Source organism: Anguilla rostrata, chromosome 5 (genome assembly GCF_018555375.3).
Source record: "Anguilla rostrata isolate EN2019 chromosome 5, ASM1855537v3, whole genome shotgun sequence".
Taxonomy (NCBI): domain Eukaryota; kingdom Metazoa; phylum Chordata; class Actinopteri; order Anguilliformes; family Anguillidae; genus Anguilla; species Anguilla rostrata.
Window position 1 is genome coordinate 42,995,438 of NC_057937.1, and position 25,672 is coordinate 43,021,109.

Genomic DNA, 25,672 nt, shown 5'->3' on the forward strand with positions numbered 1-25,672 from the left:
TTTGGGAGTCCACCTTGTGCTCTAGGTTAGAGCATGGTAGAAAAAAAGCAAAGTCCTGTATGGCCTTATTTACATGTTCCTACATTCCCTCATGATCTAATAGTACATAATTCCGCAGGACATTATCATGGTATCCTCCTGGGGGACAGGAGCTACTTCTGCATGCCCTTCTTTAGGGCCCCCTACCCAGACCCCACCCTTGGGCCTCAAGCAGGCGACAATGCAGCTGTTCCCAGGATAAGAGCCAGGATTGAAATTACCTTTGGGTAAGTAAAGGGAAGATTCCAATGCCTTCATGGCCTGACGGTGGCACCCGATAGTGCATATATGATTTTTGCATGCGCAGTGCTACACAATATTGCAAGAATAAGGAAAGGGAGGGTCCCACATGTCCAGCAGCAACTCAAAGATCATACTGAACCTGTGTACCTAGGCCAAGCTAGTGGTAGAGCTGCAAGGGACAGGACTGCACTCCCTCTTAAACGAACAACCAGCACGACAATGGTAGCGCTGCGAAACTCCGTATTTGGCATAGTCGTCCTGTATTGTCTAGTAATTAAACTAGAACAGAGTTTCTGGTTTCAACTCATAGTTTGGTTGCAGGAGCAATGGATGTCTGAGTTGAGTAATCTAGGCACACCGATGTGCAGACCACTAGGGGCCTTGCGCGAAGGGGTTAATTTAAAGTTTTAAAATAATTCAAGCTTTGTGGTTCCAGGAAAGGAGTTGTGGTGCTGTCCACCAGGGGGCAACACCAGCCCTAAATACAGATACGACCATAGTTGTGATATGTGGCCATCACAACTATGGTGAGATCTGGTGAGAATGCAGCACAAGGCTGTGGCCAATTACCTAATCATTAAGCTTATTACAAGGCCTAGTGGTGAGGCCTATTAGGAGGACAGGTTTTTGGATTGTATGGCTGTTGTCAAGGACATTGCTGCATTTTATGCCTCCGTTTCCTTTTTTGGTTTGGTATTTTTTCCTGCCTTTGCCCAGAAAGTTTTGGTTGCCAGGTTGCCCTTCTCTTATTTTCCAAGGATTTCTGTTATTTTCAGTTTCAGGATTAAATAAACAACAAGACAATTTTTGTTTTTTTCTCTTCACCACATACAGGGGTCACCCCCAGCCCTGCATCACAGCTTACAAAAAAGATTTTATTTGGGGTGCATAATAAATACATAGATAATCATGAACATGTACACAAAATGGAAGTGTTACCTTCATAGAAAGCATAGATGTTCCTGTGTTCACTCAAGGGCTGGTTTTGTAATGTAAATGTACGTTAAAGAAAAAATTATTCGGGGGTGTGCAAGTTTTGTTGCATGGTCCCTTGAGGGATTATTCCTTTACCTTCCTGACTGATCATTTACAAAAATCGGGCTACACATGGAGAAGGAGCATGCATGAGGACGTAACGCGGTGGGCTCCGTTATGGAGCTGCATTCACTGTGTCTGGCACTGCACCCCGCCCCGAGGACTATCATCCTCTTCGTAGGCCTCGCCGCTGTAACTCCTCCGCTGGGACTCGTAGTCCATTTCAGTCAGGTCCACCTCCTCCATGTCATCCGTGATCATCACGTCTTCTCTCTCAGGCAGCAGGGCTTCCAGCTGGGGTAGCATGTGAACGGGGAGCCAGTGTTTTTCTGGGAACTCCACCTGAGGAGGAAAAGAAGCCTGACTGACCAGGGACTGACCACAACTAATAAGGTGATTAAATACACCTTTTACAAATGGAAACAAGCTTGATGCCTGGAGTGTTTGGGTAAAATTAATTACACTGTAATTTAGTATGCATGGGAAGAAGAAGAACTGTATTTTGACTGGAGTGAATTGAAGGGGTATTGGAAGTTTGGTAACACTTTACTTGAACACTCTGACATAAGGCTGACATAACACTGACATACATGACATAACAGCTGTCACAAGATGACATAACAGATGTCAAATAATGTTTATGTTAAATGACAATACTCATCACTTCTCATCACATCTATCAGTAAATCTTATGACAAATGTTGCTGTCATTAACATTTACCAACAGAACTATCCCAGTCTGTTATACCGCCTTGGGACAGCTGTTATGTCACGTGTACAACAGCACTATGTTAGGCTTCAGGTGAACTGTTACCAGAAGTTTAATCATACACAGGAATTGACTAATGAGGGATTGAGGTTTTGTAAAGGATAGAACTGCCGTGTGCCATTAACGACTTGCTGATTTGAACCAATCGTGGCGTTTTCAATTTGTGAACAATATCAACAATAAAGTCTTTGATTGAGTTCATAAGTGAGCCTTGCGTCCTAGTGTAGCTCCACCCATTATGGGAATTTGTGAAGACTCGATATCCAGAATTTCAATTTACCCCAAATGTGATGGATGTTGGTAAGATCTCCCATTTTTATGGCATCAAATGTCAGGTCTTCGAGGAATACACTTCATGTGCAATTGGTGCAGGGATCGTGTGAGTGCACGGAAGATTTGCAACAGTAACCAAAGTTGCATGGCCCTGTGAAGCTGCTTTAGTAGGCTGCGCCACCTGGCAGCCCACATTCTACTTGTCTAGAAGCTGTGGGTAATTGTAGACAGAAAAATGTTCTTAAAAGAGGGGCTTTATAAAAATAAAAAAACCTTACCATGAACTGAATAATGAGCTGTCCTTTCTCATAGGGGTCCCTGTACACAGGCATGCCTTCGTTCTGGACATATTTGATATCATTGTGCTTAACAACCTGACCTGCAATGGGAAGAAGAAGGTATAACATTCTTGTGAGAAGAATGAAGCATGGACTGTCACCACAGCCAGCTAATGGTCCAGTCAACTCGCACAAGAAGCAGAAACCCTTGACCTACGGAGTACAGCACATACCTGGTGGTGAGCTGATAATGAGCGTTCTGTTGTCAAGGGTACAGATGGTCTTTTTGAACCCACATAATGCTTCCACCAGCTTGATTTCCATCTTCATGATGAGGTTGTCCTCCTGCCTCTGGAACACTGGATGATCTTTCTGGTCCAGGACAATTATGACATCGCCGGGTTCCAGCCCAGGCTCTTGGTCACCCTCCCCGTGGAATGTAATCTTTTGGCCATCTTTCATACCTATCCATTTAAAAAAGCAATGTGGTTCTTCATCAGTGAGTTAAAATTTCCCATCCACAATTAGCTATCCCAGGCGCTGGATGTTTTCACACAGTTACACTTTCCCTAAAAGTAGTTAACTTGGAAAAAATACAGCTATTTTATAATGATAAACTACAGGTACTCAAGATTCAACTATATAGCATAAAGAAACTTTCAGGACAATAATGTTTTTTTCTGTGGAAATAAATCAATGGCTCATCATACAGTTACCATTAAATGTGCACATGTAACGAGATTTTGGAATTCCTTCAAAAATAGAATAGAAAAAGATAATCAAACATAGAAACAAACACCTGGGAGAAGAGTCGATACTGACACAAACATTCCGATTTGAGATTAATATGGTTATTACCTTATACGAGGCTGACTCATAAATGTTTCCTGCTTCCAGCAAGAACCACTTTCTTATGGTTTTTATTTTCTCAAAATACCACAGGATTCCCAGGGTTGCATCTACCTTTATCAATGTGGACTTCCAGGATCTTCTTCTTGCGTTCCACTTTGTGGCCATTGCAGACCTTGCAGCGGTCCTTGGAGCTGAACCTCTCGCCCTGGCCCTGGCAGTCCGAACACATGCTCTGGATCTGCTGGATCATGCCCGGGCCTATCTGCTGCACCTGGATCTGAACGCCCCTCCCTTTGCAGGATGAGCACTTCTCCAAAGTGCCTTTTTTCCCTCCATAGCCTGAAGGAAACAAGATTTACCAATACGGTCAGCCCCAGCCGTTTGGCACAACATTGACACTAGCCCCAAGAGGCTACTGGTGACATCTTCTGAGCTTATCACAATCTTCTAGTGCAGTACAGCATTCAAAAGTCCTGCTTCTTATTTTATATAAAGTAGAGCAAAAAAAGAGGGTAACAAATAGAAAAGGTCACAGCTCAGAAGGTGCCATGGCGAGGGATCAAACCCCCACCGATGCAGGGGGACTTGTATATGGCTTGAGAGTTTGTTGCCCTATGCACTGCACCACATGTCCAAAATACTTTTTTTTATTTTATTTTATTTTTTTAAACAAAACATATCTGTACCAAAATAAATGCTGCTGTTGTGTGGTGAAACAAATCCCTGCCAAAATCAAGAGCAAAATAATGAGGATTATTATTTATTCTACATTTTAGCCTCAGTATCAAAAATGCCACTTGACTGTATTTTGCTTGCAACTGGGAAAATGCTTATATTTATGCATCCAAATTTGATGTATAAAAATGAAATCCACTGAAAAATAATGATGGGTGTGAGGTTTCATAAACCACATAATTGGTAAATTGTTTGACCCAAAGATTTTTAGTTTCCATGGCAAAGCACATTATTTGATTTAAAAGTCACTGACAGCATACAGTACAGTATCTCTGGTCTTTTTTGGTTTCATTGATCTTCATTCTCCTATCACAACTGAAAAGTGGGATATGATGAGCTACAACAAAGAATGGTGGAAGTACTTACCATCGCATTTTTCACAGATTACATTCTTCTGGAGGCCTAGTTTCCTGGTTGCACCATTGTACATCTCATCCAGTGTTACACTAAGCTGGTGAACAACATTCTTCCCTAGGAAGAAAAATGAAAATTGTCATCAACCAATTATAAGACTGACAGATTAAATACACTGAATCATCACAAAATGGTAGCATAGCCAGAAATATTAATATATAGTGCCTGGCAAAAGTATTCAAACCACTTCAAAGTTATCAAATTTTTCTCAACTACAAATGGTACTTACATTTAGCTTTTTAGTCTTTGAAAATAAAATCTCACAGAACTAAATGTAAATGTATAATTTGTAATTCAGTGAAATGTGACAAGGTTGGTCAAGGGTCTGAATAGTTTTGCAAGGCACTGTAGTTGGGCCTCCATGGAACTAGATGGGTCAAAATTGAATTCATAATTTGGTGTGATGGGTCAGCCAAGATAAATTGGTGGGCCAGGTTACTATTTAGGCAGCCATGATCCACCCTGGCCCACCCATCCCTATGTGGTTGTAACAAAAAAATACATGCTGAAAAATAACAAGAATGCAATCAGTTCCATTACAGACCAGTACATTAAAATGGATGGATGAGAATACCATTGAACTGTAAAACAATGTTCAGATACTGGAGTGTTCAGTGTAATAAGAAAATGACAGCAATCAAATAACATCTGTATAGTATGAGCTCAGTATGAACCAATTAAAAAATATATATGGACCATGGGATTTACAAATAGCCCATATTAAAAGTCAAAATTTTTAATCAGAAAAATTGCATTTTCCCAAGCTGAGACAGGTAACTTTTAGTACTTTAAGATGGAAAGTTTTACAATAGCCTTACCTCGTCTCTCTCTCTGCATTCTTCCTCCCCCTCCAAAGAACATGTTAAAAATGTCCATTGGAGAGGAGAAATCTCCACCACTCCCACCTTCCTTGATAGCCTGCTCCCCACCTTGGTCATAGAGATCTCTCTTCTTTGGATCTGATAGGACCTCGTAGGCCTGAGAAATCAGCTTAAACTGAACAAAAGAAGGTGGTTTTTACCTTTCAAATAGTAGACCATTGCCACACTTACCTAAACTAACAAAGGTATCTACATAATGTAAACGCGTCATTTAGCCTTGCGGTGAAATATTACCTCCGTCACATTTTATGAATAAGGTCCTTAAACAGGCACACGCATAAGTCATTGAGTAGCATATTCTACTGAACACATACATTGACCAAGACAAATACCTTTGTCCTTCGAAGCGAGTTAAGTTAAATTGTATTCAAATCTACTGAAGCTTACAGAATAAGGGGACTAAGTATATTTTTTATTTATTTTACTAAGTAGGCCTACATGTGGATATTTACTACAAACATGAATAAAAACGCGGCTCTGGAAATACGCCGTCACAATTAGATTTAAAACAATTGACGTTTTTATTGCATAGACTTGCTTTCGTTTAGGAAATACTCAATGCCTGGCCTAGCTGGTGATGGGAAATTCATGAAAATAGACAATAATAAAACAAGGGTTTACCCATTTACACCTTCCGGTATGTACTATTTTACAAAGATTGCTCGCATTACCCGTTTATAATAGACTAGACATGCGATAAACATGGCATTTATTTATTTTATTTTTTTTTACTTAAAGCATTTCGCATTCAAAGAATGCTCACTGCATGCGCGTTGCCTATTGTAGCTACACCCCTAATCTTTCCAGAAAGTTCCGAGCATGTCACTGTCAATCTTACAGGCACCATGTACAGATGAAATTGGACCCCGATGCAACATACCCTCTCTCCTTCGCTGGGGTTTTTGTCCGGATGATATTTCAAAGCCAGTTTTCTGTATGCTTTCTTAATTTCATCAGGAGAGGCTTTGGGATTTACTCCTAAAAGGTCGTAATAACCGGTTTCCCGAACCATCTTGACTGCAGATGATCTTAACGCTTACTGAAGGAGACACAATGAAATACGTTATCAATGTACAGCTAATGTTAGATTTTCAAAACCAAACGTTAGTCATACAATTTATCATACATACTTATTAAATCATAAATAGAAAAGAACGGCTACGACTCTTTTTCATGCACATTTGTCATGCCACAATTATGCGTCCTACCGTTACGACCTTGCTAGCTAGGTAGCTACATACAGTGCAATAAATTAATAGCTATGTATATGTAAACGTATGAAATAACAACTTGCCTACGTACAGCACAGATTCGTAATATGACTGTTACGTGTAGCTAATGAAAAAAAATATTTTGAATTTACCACACGCGTCTTTACAACGTATCTCGATAGTGAATCAAACGCCGGGAGAACCCACGTTACCAGCTCGCACACTAGTCGTATCAGCTGGCGTGTGGCTTTCCTTCCTTGAAAGATGGCTGGCTTTATTTATACGCTGCCGCGGTGCAGAACTTTCTGGAGTGCCCTGTAGTGACGCCGGAAATTTCGCCTTGCTGTCGCATTGAAATACCATATCCGATGGTGGCCATGAACGGGTCTCCAAAAGGGGTAGTTGAAATGAGATACAAATATGTGCGCCTGCGGGTCTGGGTGCAGAGGGACAGTTTTCTAGAAGTTGTCAGAAACATTATATTTTATGTTTATATGTATTGAGAGTACAGACAGTATAACGTTTACGTTTTTATTCATTATTATTATTTTTTATTTTTATTATTTTTATGGGTTACGTAAGTATTCACATTGGCAATCGTTTGATTTGCTGCCATTTATTTAAGTTAACAGATTTAACATGCACACAACTAATGCAATGGAGTAAGCACAATTGACGAATCCAGTAAGCCAATACATGTACACATTAATACAGTGCCTTTGTATGTCAAATCAGTGTTCTGCCAATGAAACAAATGCATTACCAGCCAGAGCAATAGGCCTAGGCCTACTGTATCATCACCTCACAAATATACAATTTGACAGTACAACCATTCTATACATTGCAAATCAACCCATATACCACGGATTGTGTATGTGACAGGACACCAAGGCATTTCAAATCAGTAGCCTACATGTTAGCTCAGAAAAATGTGCAGCATGTTGATAAGCCCATTTCAACCATATAAAAATAAGGGCGCTCCTTGGTTAATACAACACGTATCCCTTGCCAAATGAAAAGGCTAAATTTGAACTCTGCGAATTGTATGTTGCATTACATTGTGTTCACTTAGTAGACGATGTTACCTAACAACTTACAAAGTACAGAACCAGAAATGTAATATCACTAAGAAGGCAAGGAAAGTGCATTTGCAATCAGTTAGCGTAAAGTTAGCCAAACAAACCAAAAACCAGTAACGCAAACAAAAGTACGCATCTGATTCTCGCTTTCTGCATTATGATCACTAAAGGAAATTTTTTCAAAGTAAAAGGATAGCTAAAGAGAGTCAGGGGAGCCATGGTGCAGTCTGAAGAGGTGGATATGCGGTCTGCATCAAAAGATGTGTAGGGTCTCTGTTTTCTTGGCTCCCGTGGGAAGTTCATTCCACCCAAGGGGGCCAGAACAGACAGTAGACGTTACCTGGAAATACAGGCACGCACGGGGGAGGGGCCAAGTACCCAGATTTTGGAAAATACAGTTATGACTGGTGTGTGTAGGTCTGATGATCTCTTGAAGATACAACTGAGTGGTTCTTTTATCCATCCGATAGAGAATACCAAGGTTTTGAATTTTAAGCAAGCTGATATCAAGACCCTATGGAGGGAGATAAAAAAGGGGAGTAACATGGCTGAGGCTCAGAAGATTGTAGATCAGACAAGAAGCAGCAATTTGTATGAACTGCAAGCTCTGATAGGGGAGGCAAGGAAACCAGTGAGGAGGGAGTAGTGTAGATGGGAGCCAGCATCTGGATCAAGAACTGGAATGAGCAGATGGTTTCCTTGGTGGAGTAGATGGGGCAGACATGTATGGGAAGAATCTGCATGGCTTTCATACTGCCACAATGCATCTACACCAAATTGGCCAACCAATAAAATAAAATAGATCCCACTCAATAACCCTATGTAAAATATATTTCATTATACTGTACTGCTACTGATCATTAATAATGAACTGACTATAAGAGTTTGATTAATGGAAGAGTTGTTACATAACATAAACGAAACAATTGAGTTCTGTGCCCTATAGAGCGCATGAAAAACCTATATATGAGGTGTGGAGGGAGATGGATACTGAAGAATTACTATAGGAATGCTGTAAGAATAATTAAAACTTGCAGTGAGTTCAGCTGCCTCTCTGATGTCAGGCACTGGCACCTTAACACAAAGGGCCTGATTTACTATGTTCTTTAGCATATGCAAAACCTTTTAGCACATGCAAAACTAATAACACAACCAATGATTGGTGCAAAACAAATACCACGACCAACGATTGGTCATGTTATTGGTTTTGCATGTGCTAAAAGTTTTTTCACTTGCTACAAATCATAATAAATCAGGCCTAGAGTGTCTATGGTTTAGGATAAATTACTTTTAAATAAATACATTACATTTGTACTTGTCCCTGTGTTCCACAAAGTGGCAGTATTGCACTGAACATTAAGTTGACAATGAGGTCAGTGGTAATAATGCTTGTTTATAACAGGAAGCTGGCATTGGTTTGGGCTTGAGTATGTGAGTCAGCTACACAACTACCACAGTAAATAGCAAAAGACCGTTGCACAGTGTTTTTCTTGCAGGTTCGCCTACTATTTCTGTTCGCACCTAAGTACATCACACATAGCTTCCATCTGTATATTATTTTTCTTTTCTATGTGTTCAGTCTCAAAATGAAAGTACATCAGGTTCAGTCATGTTAAGTATAGGAAGGGTTGGAGGAAATCTTTGAATGCAAATTAAGATGTACTGCAGTTTGAGACTGATATCTGCTGGGTATTGCATTACTGTCTGTGCCTTACATGTACCATTTGAGTAATTTAATAATACATAATAACTAATTAGAGAGCATAATGTCAGTATTAACATTACGTGTGCACATTTGTCTGGAATTATCAGAGTTGTATTGGAATTGTGCTATATATGAAATTAGATCGTTTAAGAGCATTGATTGATAAATAAATAGTATTTATTTATTTATTTATTTATTTATTTATTTATTTATTTATTTGTGCAATTATAATTATATATAAAAGTCAACAAACAAATTAAACAAATGCACAAAAAAGTAAATGTGTATGCCCAAATAAAATTGTAAAATACATTTGGATACAAAAAGAAGCTCAACCACCATTAAGCTGTTTATTGGATCTTTCGAGCAGCCTGAGCACATGCAATATTCATAATTCAGTCATTCCTAGAAGTAGATGCTATGAATTAAATCTCATTCTGTTATTGCTTAAAAGACTACCACTTAAGGAATCTTATCAACTTTTACGCTACCATAGACGGTTAACTCTATATGAAAAGTTGAGTTTCTGGAAAATATCTGGCTGAGGAGTGTCGGCCGTGAGTGGTAGTTTCCCTGTGTTGAAACTTAATTGATATCATGAAGCCTTAAGCTGTGCAGTTACTGACAATTAAATAAGTATGCCTTGAAGCGATTCACCACCTTCCTTGCTATGTGTTTTGAGTCTGCATTATTTCATATCTTCATAGCCACATGCAAGTGAATGCACATTATACTAACTGGGCAGAATTACACCCTGTTAAATCAACAATTGTCATTCAAGGGCATTCTGATCCAGAAGTCTCTGTATATCTTATATTCAAATAGCAAACAAAGCTCACTACGTTTATCACAATGGGTTCAGTGACATCACCTACTGTTTCTTCCTCATTTGAGTCTATTCGCCTAGTCACAAGAAGCACTTTAAAGGCTGAGTCTAGTGTTGCGTGCTCTGTTTCCTTCCTTCAGTCACTACTCTGAAAGCTCTCACATGTGGTACAGAGTTTGTTACATTTTCGTGTAATACTTCAAAGTTGGAATTACCTCACAATATGACACCGCTACTGTTCAAAGATGCTTTTTGGGTGAGTTCAATGATATGAAACTGCTTTCACTTTGCTGGATTATGTGGGTGCCACATTGTTATGGAAAATTAAGATAAATTCTGTATATTACACCTGATATGGAAAAACAACGTCTCAGTGAATTATGGCAATGTGCATTGTCAGGAAGTTGATGTGTCGCATGGTCACATTTCTATTTTTTTTCTTGTTTATACAGCTAATGCTGCAAATTCAACTTATTAAAACACAATGAAATGATCAATTAAACTTGAAGTGGTAATGCTGACTAATGTCGAGTTAACGTGGAGTTAGTTCATGACATAACCTGTTCAATGCTTTTACCACTTTATAGATGTTCCACATTTAATGTATTTGGAAAGGTCAGCTTCTCATAAAAGCTTCTTAAGAAACGTGATCCAGCACATCTTCTTTGTAAGCTTTGAGTTTATTGGTTTTACCTGTTTAAACCTTGATTTTCCACCCAAGGAGGACACCAAGCTCTAGCATTAAGCAAATGGTTAATCATTTGAATGCAGGCAAAGGTATTCATCCCTTCAAAACTGATGGCAACCCGTCTAGAGCACTAGGATGGTATTGCACATCCTGAAACCATGCTAACGCTGACATACCCTTTATATCAGTGAGCTGATACAAATGTGAAGTTGTATTTCAGTGAGCTGAAATAGAAGAACACATTGCACAAAATAAAGCACGTTGATTAAAGGACAGCTTGAAGAAATGGAATTTACAGTCAAATAATTATTGGCACTCTTCATAAAAATGAGCAAAATTTATTTCCATGGGGAAAACCACAGAGCTTTCAACTCAGAAGAGACAGGTGGTTGTTGATCTAAACAAATCAGGTAACAGATATAAAAATATATGAACGGTTGAAAATATAACAGCACGGTCAGGGTAACAATAAAAAAGTTTCAGAAGTCAGGTACATGTATAAAATTTCCAGAAAGAGGATGCATGTGGTGTAAAAGTTCCAGAAAAAAGACGCATGTGCATACTGTGAGGAAGATGATAAAGGAGGCAAAGAAGAACCAGAGGGTCATAGTTTCAGAACTGCACAGTTTAGTGGAATCTTCAGGTTATTGAAGTTCCAAATCAACTTAGATGCCTTCATGTGATGCTCTTTGGAAGGGTTGCACGAAAGAAGCCCTTACTGAGAGCAACCCATAAACTGAAGTACCTGAACTTTGCCAAGCATTATTGGCACTACAACCGTGTGTTGTGGTCAGATGAGAACAAAATGGAACTTTGTGGCCATGCATACCATCAGCATGTGCACCATTGGTGACGAAAGATGATAGTCACAGTAAAATATTGTGGTGATTATTCGGATATGGAGACGCCATTGTATAGGATATTATTGAATATTTTGGCCCAAAATGTGAGCAGTCCACAAGCACAAGCCTAAGAATTTCAACGATCTTGAAATTTTTTGCATGGAGGAGTTGTCCCTGATCCCTCCAAAAGTGTTCTCCAACCTTGTCAGACATAACAGGAAGAGGCTCAGTGCTGTTATCCTCTCCAGAGAAGACTTCACCAAATATTAATCGTAGGGGTGCCAATAAATTTGAAACCTGTTTCGTGGAAAAAAATAAATATATATTTTTTTTAATTCTTTAAAAATAAATTATTGCGTTAAAACAAAAGTATACTGCCCCCCATAATTTTGAGCCCAAAATATGATTCACTGTATGTGAAAGTATTTTACAGACATTTTTGCTCATTTTAATGAAGAGTGCCAATGATTCTGGAATTCTGATTTCAGTCTGATGGATGACAGTATTAACCAAGGTTATAACACTGCATGAATTGATAGTTTTGTGCTGTATCAGTTTTCTCTGCTGGGGATTTTCCTTTGACAACCTTCCTGTTCCATTATTTGAATTCAATTTGCTTATGGGCTGAAACTAACACCAATGTTATTTCATGTCCTTTTCTCAGAGAATGGTCCCTTGGTTGGTGGAGTTATAGTCTTTATGAGTTGTTCTGGAAGATGGCCACTGAGGCAGAAACATCCCCAATTATGTCTCTCTCTGAAGCGGCTCTCTTCTGAGTTGGAATATGAGTGCCATAAATGGATATTTATCATGGGGACTTTTGAGACTTTTAATTTAAGATGCATCTAGAATATTGCCAGACCGCTTGGCACCGCTCGCTTTTTGTCTCTTCTATTCCAAGTCCCTCTTCCCAGTCTCAGCTTTTCTGTGATCTGATCTCTGGTGTGAAGTGACCTCCCCATTGCAATCAGGACAGCAGAGTCATGGTCTATCTTCTGCTGCAGACTAAAAACACACCTGTTTAATTTGCATCTCAGCTCAGCTAACACTCAAATTTGTTGTAGCTACATGGAAGACTATATCCTAAAACCCATTTACTACTTGATGTGCTACATCCGCAGTCTCCCTCTTCCATCTATTATGGCATTTATCCTTATGATGTAAGCAAGTTACATGTCATCTACTGTGACCCTAATGACTTGCCATCAGCCCTTTGCTGCCTCAGGCTTGTAAGTCTTTGTAAGTCGCTCTGGATAATCTGCCAATTGCCTAAATGTGAGTGTAAACACTCGCAGCCCTTGTGCTGAAGGTAAAAGCAGCATCAGGCCATCTACACAGAGCAGAAACTGAACTGAACTTTCTCTCCGTCTCTAACCAGGGTTTGGATATCACCAACCACCAGGGCTACGAGACCCTGATACAGAGACTGTGCGAGGGGAGACGTATGTGCAAGGACACAGAAGACCTCTTTAAGCTGAGGTACAGTGCTCCTCAGAAACTTTTGCATGCTGACCCCGAAGCATCCTGCACGTTAGTCTCTAATCATGGAAGTGATCAGGGAACTCCACACACCGTGCCCTTCTGCACCTGGGTCCTACTCTAAATGAAAATAAACCCTTATTGTTTTTTATTTCATATTTTCTTTTCATTTAGTATTTTTCATCACGCACGACAACATTTACATCATTATCAGAATGTTCAGTTGCCAACAGTACATATAATCAGTCAACAACTGTAAATAAATATGTGTTTAATTCAACTGTTCATTATGAAAAATAATCAATACATATAAGGAGTTCCGAAGAAGCATGCACTCAACTTTTTTGCACAGAAGAATGCATGTATTTAACTGTTTAGAACTTTTTTTTGCATTCTAACTCTCTCAAAAACGAACCTAAAACCTAGAACTTAAAACTGAGACTCGTGGTGTTGTGGCATCTGAAAAGGGACTCGAAGGCGGGGTTTCTCTTCTCCTCAGGGCACAGGCAGAGGAGAAGTACGGCAAGGAGCTGGTGATGATAGCCCGCAGAGCCGGGGGCCAGACCGAGATCAGGTGACTGGCTGATGCTCTCTCTAGTTAGGTCATTCACCACTGATGCTTCGGAACTGGTTCAGATGAAGATGAAGAGGCTTGGATGGTCATTTCTGTTTGCTCTCATTATAGCTGGCCCACATATTTAATGCTTTTATTCATGTCCACATCACATACCAAAGTAACATCAAAGGGCATAAACAGTAGAGGCACATGGTACATAATAATGACTTGGGAACTTGCTGGTTCACGCCCACACACACACACATACGCATGTAACATATTTTCATACAACTGCCCAGCTGCATATTGGTTTACTTTTGGTTGGAAATTTGTGAGTCACACGAGATTAGATTTATCTGCTGTACATTTTTGCTGTAACAGAATGTCCTTGTCTACTACTGGTTTACGTGCTAACTCACTGAACTCTGATACACACTGATACTCTCCCTCCCCCTTTCACTGCTCTTACCTGCTGGGAGTGACAGTTGAGCAAAACATCTTCTTTCAGTTTTGCACTGTATGCCTTCACTTCAATGAAATGTGAATTGAGGACTAAATGAGGCAATATTCCATGATCAGAACTAAAGGGTTCTCCCACCACCACATGAAATGAGTCTCTTACAGTGTACATATATACCCACAGGGGAAGAAGTTTAACATTTTCCCCTACCTGAGCAATAGGATACTAATAATGAATAACACAGCTATGAATTGGCGGCTGCAGACAGTAAATGATTCACACAGAGACAACCTACTGGAAACTTGCGGTGTTAAGAAAGCAGGAAGGAAGAGAGGGACATCTATGTATGAGCAAGAGTGCAGACATCTGAAACAAGTGTAAGGTGCAACTGTCAAAATAGACTCTTATCTGATCAGAGCAACACACTCTCACAGGGACTCTATTAACAGCAGAGACAGACACAGCCATGCATGACACCACTCAGGTTTGACGCTTTACTTTGAATATGCCCTGTAGGCCTATGTGTTTTACATTCATGATAAGGGATCATTATAAACGAGGAACAGCGACTGTAAATAGTCCAATTATCTCATCTGATTTGAGCATTTAATTTCATTGTAATCAAAATTATCTTCCAGTACATTTGTTGTACATGCCCTTATGTTAGAATATTTTTTCTTCATTTTACAGTACCCTGAGAGCATCGTTTGAACAGTTGAAAGCGCGTAAGTTGTGTGCATCTTGGTAGACGTTTGCCTCCTCATTTAAACCCTGTCCAATGGGTACCATGCCCTCAGTGACTCTAAGTGTGGGTGCATTGTTTCAGAGATCGAGAATGTGGGGAATTTGCACATCCAGTTGTCGGTGACGCTGAGGGAAGAAGTCAAAAAGATGGAAGTCTTCCGAGAGCATCAGAAGGAACAGAGGAAAAAGGTTCCTGTCCGAATATACGCATTAACCGCCCCTGATTATCAAAGAGGAGTCACACTGTGCATGCAGGACATGTGAGACATGGGGCAGTAAAAGCATGGCTTCCTACACACATCTCTCTGTGGCTCTTTACTATGAATGATCCTCATATTTATATGTCAAGGTGTGATTGATTCAAAATAAACAGAACCCCTTTTTCTTTATGACTCTGTATGAGGGGAGTGTATGGAGAAGTGCAGTTGTCTTCCAGCATACATATGTTCAGGCATGCAGCTAGACATACTGAGCCCATTGTTCAGTCATGCATATGGTGGACAGGGCATCTTGTGTTAGGCACTCATGAAAAATTTAGAAGTTAAATGTTAAGTGTTACTTAATGTTATTAAGTTAAACATAATGTTTATATACAAAGCACATTCTTGCAGCATGTGATAATTGCCAAAGAGGATGTATTTTTTCAGTGATTTGAGATGAATGAAAATCATCAACATCATTGTGTTGCTGCTATATTCTGTAGCTGTACAGGCATCATGCGTGCAGTGCTTTTAATAGTATTTCCCCTCCATTTTGGCAACAGTTTGAAGGAATTATGGAGAAAGTTCAGAAGACTAAGGTGGCCTTGTACAAGAAGACATTGGAGGTGAGCTAGTTAAGTAAAATGGTGTACAAACATGGGGACTGCCTGCTCAATCATTTTTCATCTCTCTCTGTATAACATGTGCAGATTAGCAACTTAATGTGTTCATCAACTGTGTATTAGACTGTGATGCAAACAGTTTTGAATGTTGCATGTGAACTTGTTGAACTTGTTGCATGCTTGTAGTGATTTGGTAGGGCATATGTAAGTAGACTCAAGAAGACTCACTGGCTCTCCTCCCATTACAGTAATTCACAAAAGCTGCTACCAAATGGACATGATTCTCACAACTGTGATACTAGTGATATCTTAAATGCATGCAGAAGGTTGGCTAGTTTGTTTTATACACCAATGAAAGCAGTTGTATACATGAACAGACTTATAAATGGCACAGATGCATCCAATGTAACACAAAGGTATTGGAGTGTATTTTTCTGCGGGGGAGGCTGTGTGGTGCAGTCGAAAGGACGGTAGACTCGCAACCCGTATGCTAATCCGCCCCCGTATGGCCGTGGGTTTGATTCCCTGCCATGCCACTTTCTGTACTGTGATCCCATCTATCTGTAAACTTTTCTGCTTTTTCTCTGTTTGTCCTTTCAATGTTCATATTACTGCAGGAACAAAAATTAATAGAAAACATATCAATAGGAAAATGCCGACACCAGAGAAAGAGGAACGGTTATTCTCAGTGTCACAGTGTATCCGCTGTACAGAAATGTGTTGATATACCCGAACATTGAGTCAGAGAGGAACATGCTGCTCAGTGAGGGGAACAGGAAGAAGAGTGTTACTGTGAATAACAAAAAACACAGTAACTCTTCTTGTCCTTGTAACATGTTAAGCACACCATTTCAGAGAAAACTCCTTTGAAACAAATGGCATGCATCCTCAAAGCCACTGAACTAATACAGTGTGCCATCTTAAAACTTACCACAAACATGGTTCAAAGTTTTGGAAAATAATACAATACAATTGTAAAATACATGCACATACATATTCAAACATACACTCAGGAACACATGTCCACCCACAAACATTCCAGTATACACCACATTCACACACACACATACACACACACATACACACAGACACACACACACTTGCTTGCACATTTATATCTACCATGTTTTCCACATCAGGAAGGTTCCTGTAAAAGTTAACATAAATTCTAAGTAAAGCTTGGCTATATTTTCAACTATTTGTTAAAGGTAAGTCCCAGAACACAGGTTTAACCGTACCAGTGTAATTGCCTAAGTGTCATTTGGCTCAGAGACTTGCTCAATTTTAAATCATCCCCGTTTCAGGATAACTTACAGTTACTGCATGTCACAGTTACATATTGCGTATGAGCCGAATTAGTCAACATGTCAAAGTGTGTCATTTCATAGATGAGATAGACCATCAGAAATTTCCATCCTTACTTAATGGTCATATTGTACACATTAAGCATTGATAAGGGTATTCACCAGAACAAATTAGGTTACAGGGTACAGTGTTGCATGTGGGAATCAAGTGTGGAACATTTTCTCTTACAAAACCCAGTATTTTAACTACTACCCTCTCTCTCTCTCTCTCAGTCCAAAAAGTCATATGACCAGAAGTGCAGAGAGGCAGACGAGGCTGAGCAAGCCGCTGAAAGGGTCAACAGCGTGAGTGGTGTCACACCAAAGCAGTATGAGAAGGTAAAACAGCCACTGCCACCTCCCTCGGCCTGCCCCACAACTCAGGGAATCATTTGTTCTAGAATTTTCTTACACACTTCTGCACTACACCTGTTAAACCTTTAGTGATTTTATTTTGAAATGAAAGTTAAAATGTGCTATATAAACAATTGCCACATAGTCATGTCTGTTGCCATTGCAAACAATGCTTTATATGGCATTTATTTGATGAAGGTATAATCAAATCTCTTGTTTAAACAGAATCCCATGTAGGATTATTCAAATGTCCACCGTAGGATATGGAAAGTATGGCTGGCAGTCCGTGGAACTGAAACCGCCTTGTGAAGTAGTAACTTGCTTTATAAATTATTAAAAAGAGGGGCCATTTCACTGTATGAGCTGCAGGAACAGAAAATGTAAATTGCAGAAGAGATCCCTCTGCTGTTGCGATGTGTACTTTTTCGTGGCCTGTCCCACCATTTCTCCTAAATGTGAGAAGAGAGCAATTCTTCTTCTCAGGAAGGAAGATGCAACCATGGCCCCAACCCGTGATGCCTTTTTCCCTCCCTCTGTGTCCGCAGGTGCAGAACAAAGCCCGTCAGTGCCGCGAGGCTGCCACCGATGCTGGTGAGTGGAGGATGGGCGCCTCGCACGCTTCACCACGCAGTCCTGTGCTCCGGCGAACCACCAGTTCTTCTTTCAGCCCAGGGGCTCATTTCAAGAGCGTGCAGTCTGGGAGTCACTATGGAAACCTGCAATCACTTCCTTTTTCAACGTTTCGGCACTGTTGTAAGGGGGGAGATGAAAACTTCAGGCCTTGCAAGGATGTTAGGATGGCTCGTTCTAAGATGCGTCTGTCACTTTCAGAAGTCCGTTTTGTGAGAATTTGCACTGCTTGAGACTCTGAATTTTTTAAAAATGTAGTTACATTTTTTTCTTTTCTCCCAATTTTGATTGCCAAATCATATACTCATCCCTGTCCCTTCCCTGGAGCTTCCTCTGTCACATCAGTGTCAGCCACCACGCTGAGCTGTGTATGCCTGTTGGAAAAGTACTACTCCAAGTACAGCTGGCACAGGCAGACTGCAGCTGCCTGGTCGCCACGGAGACACTATTGTGTGAGAAGATACAGTGCCAACAGTACCTGGCTGAAACCACTACGGCCAAATGTGCTTAGGAATCAATGTAAAACCTTGGGGCAATTTACCACACTGACGTCTTTCAGTAGTCGAGAATCCACAAAATATGAGTTCCTGGAATTCTTTTTCCAGCCTTCAATAATGACAGCCACAGTTAAGATGGAGGGCTTGAGCCACACCAAAGCCCTGTCTGCAGGACATGAACATTCAAGGCATAAGCATTCATACTTTGCCATGCCATCGTTTCTCTGGCCAATTTAAAATGTCTTTTCTGGCATTGTTCTTCTTCCAGTCGGGATGACAGTTCATTTAAATAAAGAGGTGCAGTCATGCAACCTCATGAGCAATTTAAAAATAAGAGCTACAGTCACTTGGATGCTCAGCCTCCTGTGGTGAAGTCACTGGATGCTTGAGTTGCATGCTGCTTCCTGAGTCTGTGAGTTACCTAGTGAGTTTTTATCTGTGGTTTACCGCAAGCAACTAAAGTCTGTGAATGACATGCTTTGTCTTGCGTGGGTGAAGTGTTGATGCAAAACCTTCATACTGAACCAGGACTGCAGAAGCTTATATCCTTGTTCTCATGTACCATTGTTTGGCTTTGAATCCTGACTGTGCCAATGGTCAGCAGGCCTGCAGGGACTGTAATTGGCTATTGCCTCCCCAAGGACAACAATGTGTTTTAGTCTGGTTGCACTAGCCGCATACAAAGTGTCCTCCTCAGATGCATTGATCGAGCTAGTGAACTGAACTGAACTGAGAAGCATTGGAAGGACTCACTGGGGAATTGAAGCATTATTGAAGGCTCATATTGAAGGCATGTATTGAAGGTAGATGTATTGTCATGAGTCTGTGTTCTCCCAAACTGATGGAGGATGCTGCAGTAATGGGACAGGCCTACAAATGTTACTGTGCTTTCCAAATTGGGAGAAAAGAAAAAAGGAAATAAATAGCCAATGATGAAAACGAAAGTTTTGCTGTCCCTGCAGAGAAGCAGTACATGGCTAATGTGGAGCAGCTGGATAAGGCTCGCCTCGACTGGGAGAACACGCACAGGAGCACGTGTGAGGTAGACTGAACCAGCCTGGCACCCCTGCGCCCTGTACCACCTGTATCCATGACATAAATAACTACTTCTAGGAGAGTGAACCATAATTAACTCCATAATGGGTGCTGTATCCATGTGCTGTAAATCACTGTCTCTGATCGACCAATCAAAGACCTAATCAGCGAGTTGCTGCAAACTCCAATGCAGAGTCACCCCTTTTTGTTTTCGTGTCACTTCTGCATTTCAGCTTCTGTCTTTAGAATCAGAGAGAGAGTGCATGACAGTTCAGGGGTACATAGACTCAGGAGTTCATAGACTGTGAATGTGATGTTCAATATAAAATAATATAACAGAATAGAACAGTGGAAATTCGTTATTAAAAAAATACAATCTTGTTTTTCAGCTGACACTTCCAAATCAAAGACAAGTGCAGTTGCAAGAGATTAGAGACTCTCATAATGACTGAGCTTTGCTATATTTTTCAAGAGCAGAAGAGTGGACAGTCATTGTGAGAGTGCTAAAAGTAATAGCAACAGACACGTTTCACTTCCTGTTGTGTTTGGTTTTACGTTTTGCTGTGTTCGTATTTCAGGTCTTTCAGCAGCAGGAGGGAGACCGTATCAGCATGCTGAGAAATGCCATATGGGAACACTGCAACCATTTCTCCATGCAGTGTGTCACAGAAGACGAGGTCAGTCTGCTGCTGTTCTAGCAAAGCTTCAACTGCCATTTGTATGCTGGCACTGCACCTGACCTGGCTCAGGTGGCTCTCTCAGGTCCTTTAGGACTTAACCCCTTCAGTGGCAGTAATCATCTGGTGTGCTTTAGACAGGTGAGAGCATCACCTAGGCTGCACACAGAGAGAACACAAGGGGGCCTTTTTGGTCAGAAGCAGTACATTAAATACACTGGCAAATACAGAGATACAGTTTGATTTATTCCCTTCCTTCCTTCCGTCTGCTGAAGTGATTAAAATAAAGTTTTATTATAACTGATGTGATGAATAGATCAAGAATAGCCCCCTGAGCTGCCTGAGCCGTTACTTCCTATAGTGTCTGATAAGATGTCCCTGAAGCTAGCTTTCATGCATTTGTTGGGTTTCTGTAATTATGAAGGGTCTGTGTGTGTGTGCATGTGTGTGTGTTTGTATTGTAAACCTGAGCGGTCTGAATGTGCCCTGTTTGCATGTTTGCAGTATTACGAGGAGGTGAGGAAGAGTCTAGAATTATGTGACATTATCACAGATAACAACAGTTTCATTGAGACGAAGAGAACAGGGTCATGCCCGCCAGGTACGTTCCTGTTTTTGCCGCTCTCTCTAAATTGGCAGGTGTCAGGTAGAACAGTATTTGACCAGTATTCTCACATGGTACAGAAAAACTATCAGTATACTATCAGCTCAGTTTCCAGCCTTCTGGCTCAGCGTGGCTGCTATAGCTTGCATTTGCTCCCTCTCTCTCGTTCTCTGCACCTGGGTAACTTTGCCTTGCTGAATCTCACCTCTATCCAGCTCCCATTCTCTTTGAGAATTATTATGAGAGGGACACTCCAAACAATGGCACCGCCCGATGTGGAGGAGTGATGAAGAGGTGAGGCACTCCCTCTCTCGCTCTCTAAACACTTCACTTTTGGAGTTAAAACGTATTGTACCTAAAACAATATAATCCGTAATTGTAAATGAAGACAACACTGCTTTCAGCATTTCAGAATGTGTCCTGAAATGTCTAAGTTGTTTCTAAGTTATTGAATTAAAATGGAAAATTATTTCATAACTTGGCATGGAAGATTCGGAAGATAGGTACATGACTGTCATAAATCCCCAGTTCTTTCAGTACATGATGTCAGTGGTCTTTTAGAAACATTTTGATATCTGATAATGTTAAAAGAGGGCTTGGCGTCTAGCCAGAGGTCATACATTTAACCACAAGCCACAAAATTAATGTTTCCAGTAAATTCTGTCCAGATTAGTTAAATACCTGGGCAGTTTTTTGTGTGTACAGTTAAAAGCATGTCTGACATGTGCATTTCTATTTTTAGATTTTCCAATCTATTGCAAGGGAACAGCTCTGGTGGGTCCAGGTTAAATGTCAGTGACCTTCCATCACAAACTGCGCTATCTAGTGGTACGTTTATGGATTAATGTGCTCTATCACTGCCACACTATACGCGGCCCCGCCGCCTCCATTCATTTTGAATGAGAGGTGGCGGCTGGTGGCGGCCAGACCCCGCAAGGCATGTTGGGATTGCCGGCGGCGCTGCGAGAGGGGGCGAGGCTGCGGGGGAGATGGCATAAATTCAACTTTGACCCCCTAGCCGCGTCGCGGTAACCAATCTGATTTGATCTAATGATCCGTCAAGTAAATAGTCCTTATTTTTTTCTCATTTTAGTTCCACATTCTATCGTTCCACAATGTAGGACCTAACTCGTAATTTCCGTATCGGGTTTCCCGATTTAATAAAATCTCATACAGAGACATTGATAAGAGGAACGCAGTGTGGAGAAAAGTCTCTGAAATTGACGGTGGATCTGCGATGTAGTTTTCGCCGTTAGCTACTACCACTGTCCAGTCTGAATAAAAATAATTTTGCAGTAACCTAGCTCTGAAAAATGTTAATAAGCTGCCTAGCTAGGCTGTCTAATGTCTAGCTATAGTTAGTAACAACAAACAATAACAAACAAACAAAAAATCTTCCTAATGTATTAGTTGCTAGTTGTTCGTTTCTACCAGCCACCTAACTAGTTGACCAGATGTAACTCTGAAGGCATTATCTGGCTAATTAGCCAGACAATGTTTTTGTTGTTGGTTGTTACTCACTAGCTAGACATTAAACAGCCTAGCTATGCAGCTGACTAACATCTTTCAGATCTAGGTTACTGCAAAAATTACTTTTATTCAGAAAGGACAATGAATATGAAACACGATATTAAACACGGTCACCATTTAACGAACACAACTGTCCGACAAATATAGGTGACACGCCCACAAACAGCCGATCGTGGGGACGCGGCGCGGCGCGTACAGTGTGGCTTCATCGTCCGGCTGAAGCCACACTATTACGCGGCGGCGCTGCGTCCCCACAGTCGGCGGTTTGTGGGCGTGTCACCTATTTTTGACAGACAGTTGTGTTCGTTAAATGTTGACCGGGTTTAATATCGTGTTTCATATTCATTGTCCTGTCTGAATAAGAATCATTTTTGCAGTAACCTAGATCTGAATTTTTAGTCAGCTGCCCAACTAGGCTGTTTAATGTCTAGCTAGTGAGTAACAACCAACAACAAAAACATTGTCTGGCTAATTAGCCAGATAATGCCTTCAGAGTTACATCTGGTCAGCTAGCTAGGTGGCTGGTAGAAACGAACAACTTGCAACTAATACATTAGGAAGATTTTTTTTGTTTGTTATTGTTTGTTGTTACTCACTATAGCTACACATTAGTTAGCCTAGCTAGGCAGCTTATTAACATTTTTCAGCGCTAGGTTACTGCAAAATGATTTTATTCTAGACTGGACAGTGATAGTAGCTAACGGCGATAACTAGCCTACATTGCAGAGCCACCGACAATTTCAGAGACTTTTCTCCACGCTGCGTTCCTCTTATCAATGTCTTTGTATGAGATTTTATTAAGTCGGGAAACCCGATGCGGAAATTACGAGTTAGGTCCTCCATTGTGGAACGATAGAATGTGGAACTAAAATTAGAAAAAATAGGGACAATTTACTTGACGGATCATTATATCAAATCAGATTGGTTACCGCGACGCGGCGAGGGGGTCAAAGTTGAATTTTTGCCATCGCCACTGCGGCCTCGCCGCTCCCGCCGCGCCGCCGGCAATCCCAAAATGCCTTGCGGGGTCTGGCCGCCACCTCTCATTCAAAATGAATGGAGGCGGCGCCGCCGCGCGGCGTATAGTGTGGCTTCAGCCTTCGGCATGCTTTCATTTTGATGTCACTGTTGACTGTGATCAAATGACAGCATCCTCAGACTGTAACAGTCAGTTTCTTGGAATGAAGCGGTTTTCTTTTTGCGCTTGTTTTAATCCCTCAGCTGACCACTCGGACAACACGTACGCGTCCATACCCGGGTTTCAGCAGCACACACAGCAGAGCGTGCCAATGGAGGCAGAATACATGGTGCTATATAACTACACTGCCCAGGTGGGTCACAGTATCAGAGGAAACCAAAGTAACATCTATTCATTCCATTACACAGCAGTGTCCATGTGGGATCATATTAAGGGTACATGTTTGGTCAAACCACACAGCAAAAAAAGGGGGGGGGGGGCAGGGGTGAATCACCTCTGCTTGTGATGACATAATTGCATTGAGTTTACACAGATGGTTTTATTTAATCCCTCTTCTCCAGGAAAGGTGGTTTAGGGTTGCTGTGAGGCTCATCCTCTTCAGACAAAATAAAGGTTAAATAAATAAAAAATATAGTGCTCTTTTGCAGCAGACTGCAGAGTGAAAAGAAGCAGCGTATTTAGAGGAGAATGCGCACTTGCCTGTACACTCCCAAATTGACATAGGGTCACTTCAAGATGGAACAAGGTGAATTAATCACAATTAGGCATTCCAAATAGGGAAAAATAAAAAAGCAAGATAAAAATTTGTTTAAAAAAAGGTGATTTAGCAGCTGCAGAGGGATGGTTCATGCTGCACCCATGCCTCAAATCCCTTAGTTTCCATGGAAATGGGAGGTGGCTCTAGGAAAGCATATACAGCTTGAATACAGATGGGAGTATTACTGGCAAGAGTCATCGTCATGGGAACTGTGATGTCAGCACCCTCACGGTTCTCTTAGTGATGCGGTCACACAGAGGATATTCTTCTGTGTTCCATTGATCTGCGTCAGTCCCTTTCACCTTCACTACGTTAGATTGCTAATTGATCTCAGCGGAGGCTAATTACAACCATACTGGATTGCGGTGGATTTGTCACGGGGGGTTAAAGAGAGCCTGTCGGCATTCCTAATGCTATCCACTCTGATCACAGTGCAGAGATGAGCTGTCCATTTCGGAGGGGGACGTGGTGCTGGTGGTGGAGCAAAGTGAGGATGGCTGGTGGACAGTGAGCAGGGACGGACAGGCTGGATTGGTTCCAGGATCCTACCTCACCAAAGCCTGAGCATGAGGCAAACAAAATAGAACAGTACTCCTTTCAATGAAATCAATGCAAAGAAATCTATTCTTGTTAAAATAAATGTTTAAATATTACGGAAGCATCTTTAAAAATGTTTTAAGCCTGTACATAATTTAAAAAATAAACATTCTCTATTTAAGCATTTCTTATCTTGTGATGTTTGAAGTTAGTTTTCAACTGTGATATTGGTAACTTCATTGGTCAAAGTTTATATTCACAATAGTAATGTAGGCATGGCAAGCTTATGGTCACTGACGTTAGTTTCATTCAACACCTGCAGGTCTTATGTAAGCCTATGGAAAGAAGACAGAAATATGCCTTCAGTTTAAATTCTACACGGTCCCAAAAAGAGACTTAAAGCTCACAGCCATGATCACCATTCTGTCAGGAACATGAGCAGAGAGATGAACTCGACACCCCCTGGTATCAGTGTTCCTCACAATGCCTACCCCATTCCAAGCATGACAAGTCAAACAGGGATACATCAATTTGTGACCAGGCCTGCCAGCACAAGGCTGTTGCGCAAATGCCCAAATAGCTGCAATTCTTTTGCTCATTGATCGTTCTGCAAGTACTGCAGTTTTAATCTAGGTGCAAAGAGCGGGACACCCACAGTGGCACAAACGATCCCTCCCTTGGCAATAATATGACCAACTCTGCTCCTGTGGGACCACCTCTCAGTCAGCACTGGTACGCTAAGGATTCATTAACATGCTAGCAATGTGAGAGAATGCATGCTGGTTAGGAAAGCCAAA

At 41.0% G+C, this 25,672-nt stretch overlaps 2 protein-coding genes across 2 annotated transcripts; one reads left to right on the forward strand and one right to left on the reverse strand.

Annotated features, from left to right (window-relative positions):
* Nucleotides 1–1,083: 1,083 nt before the first annotated feature.
* On the reverse strand, nt 1,084–7,075 carry LOC135255321 (dnaJ homolog subfamily A member 4-like). Its single transcript, XM_064336340.1, has 8 exons — nt 6,883–7,075; nt 6,400–6,558; nt 5,457–5,634; nt 4,591–4,695; nt 3,601–3,828; nt 2,871–3,101; nt 2,638–2,738; nt 1,084–1,659 (listed from the first exon to the last, which is right to left on the reverse strand). The coding sequence occupies exons 2-8, from the start codon at nt 6,529–6,531 to the stop codon at nt 1,447–1,449; spliced, it is 1,188 nt and encodes a 395-aa protein (XP_064192410.1). The 5' UTR covers nt 6,532–6,558; nt 6,883–7,075; the 3' UTR covers nt 1,084–1,446.
* Nucleotides 7,076–10,425: 3,350 nt separating this feature from the next.
* Nucleotides 10,426–25,059, forward strand: LOC135255325 (proline-serine-threonine phosphatase-interacting protein 1-like). Its single transcript, XM_064336344.1, has 15 exons — nt 10,426–10,596; nt 13,249–13,349; nt 13,849–13,923; nt 15,056–15,090; nt 15,192–15,298; nt 15,873–15,935; nt 17,510–17,614; nt 18,175–18,220; nt 19,719–19,798; nt 20,370–20,468; nt 20,973–21,069; nt 21,288–21,366; nt 21,815–21,900; nt 23,824–23,933; nt 24,771–25,059. Exons 1-15 carry the CDS (start codon nt 10,564–10,566, stop codon nt 24,900–24,902), a joined length of 1,248 nt encoding a protein of 415 aa, XP_064192414.1. The 5' UTR covers nt 10,426–10,563; the 3' UTR covers nt 24,903–25,059.
* The last annotated feature ends 613 nt before the right edge of the window (nt 25,060–25,672 follow it).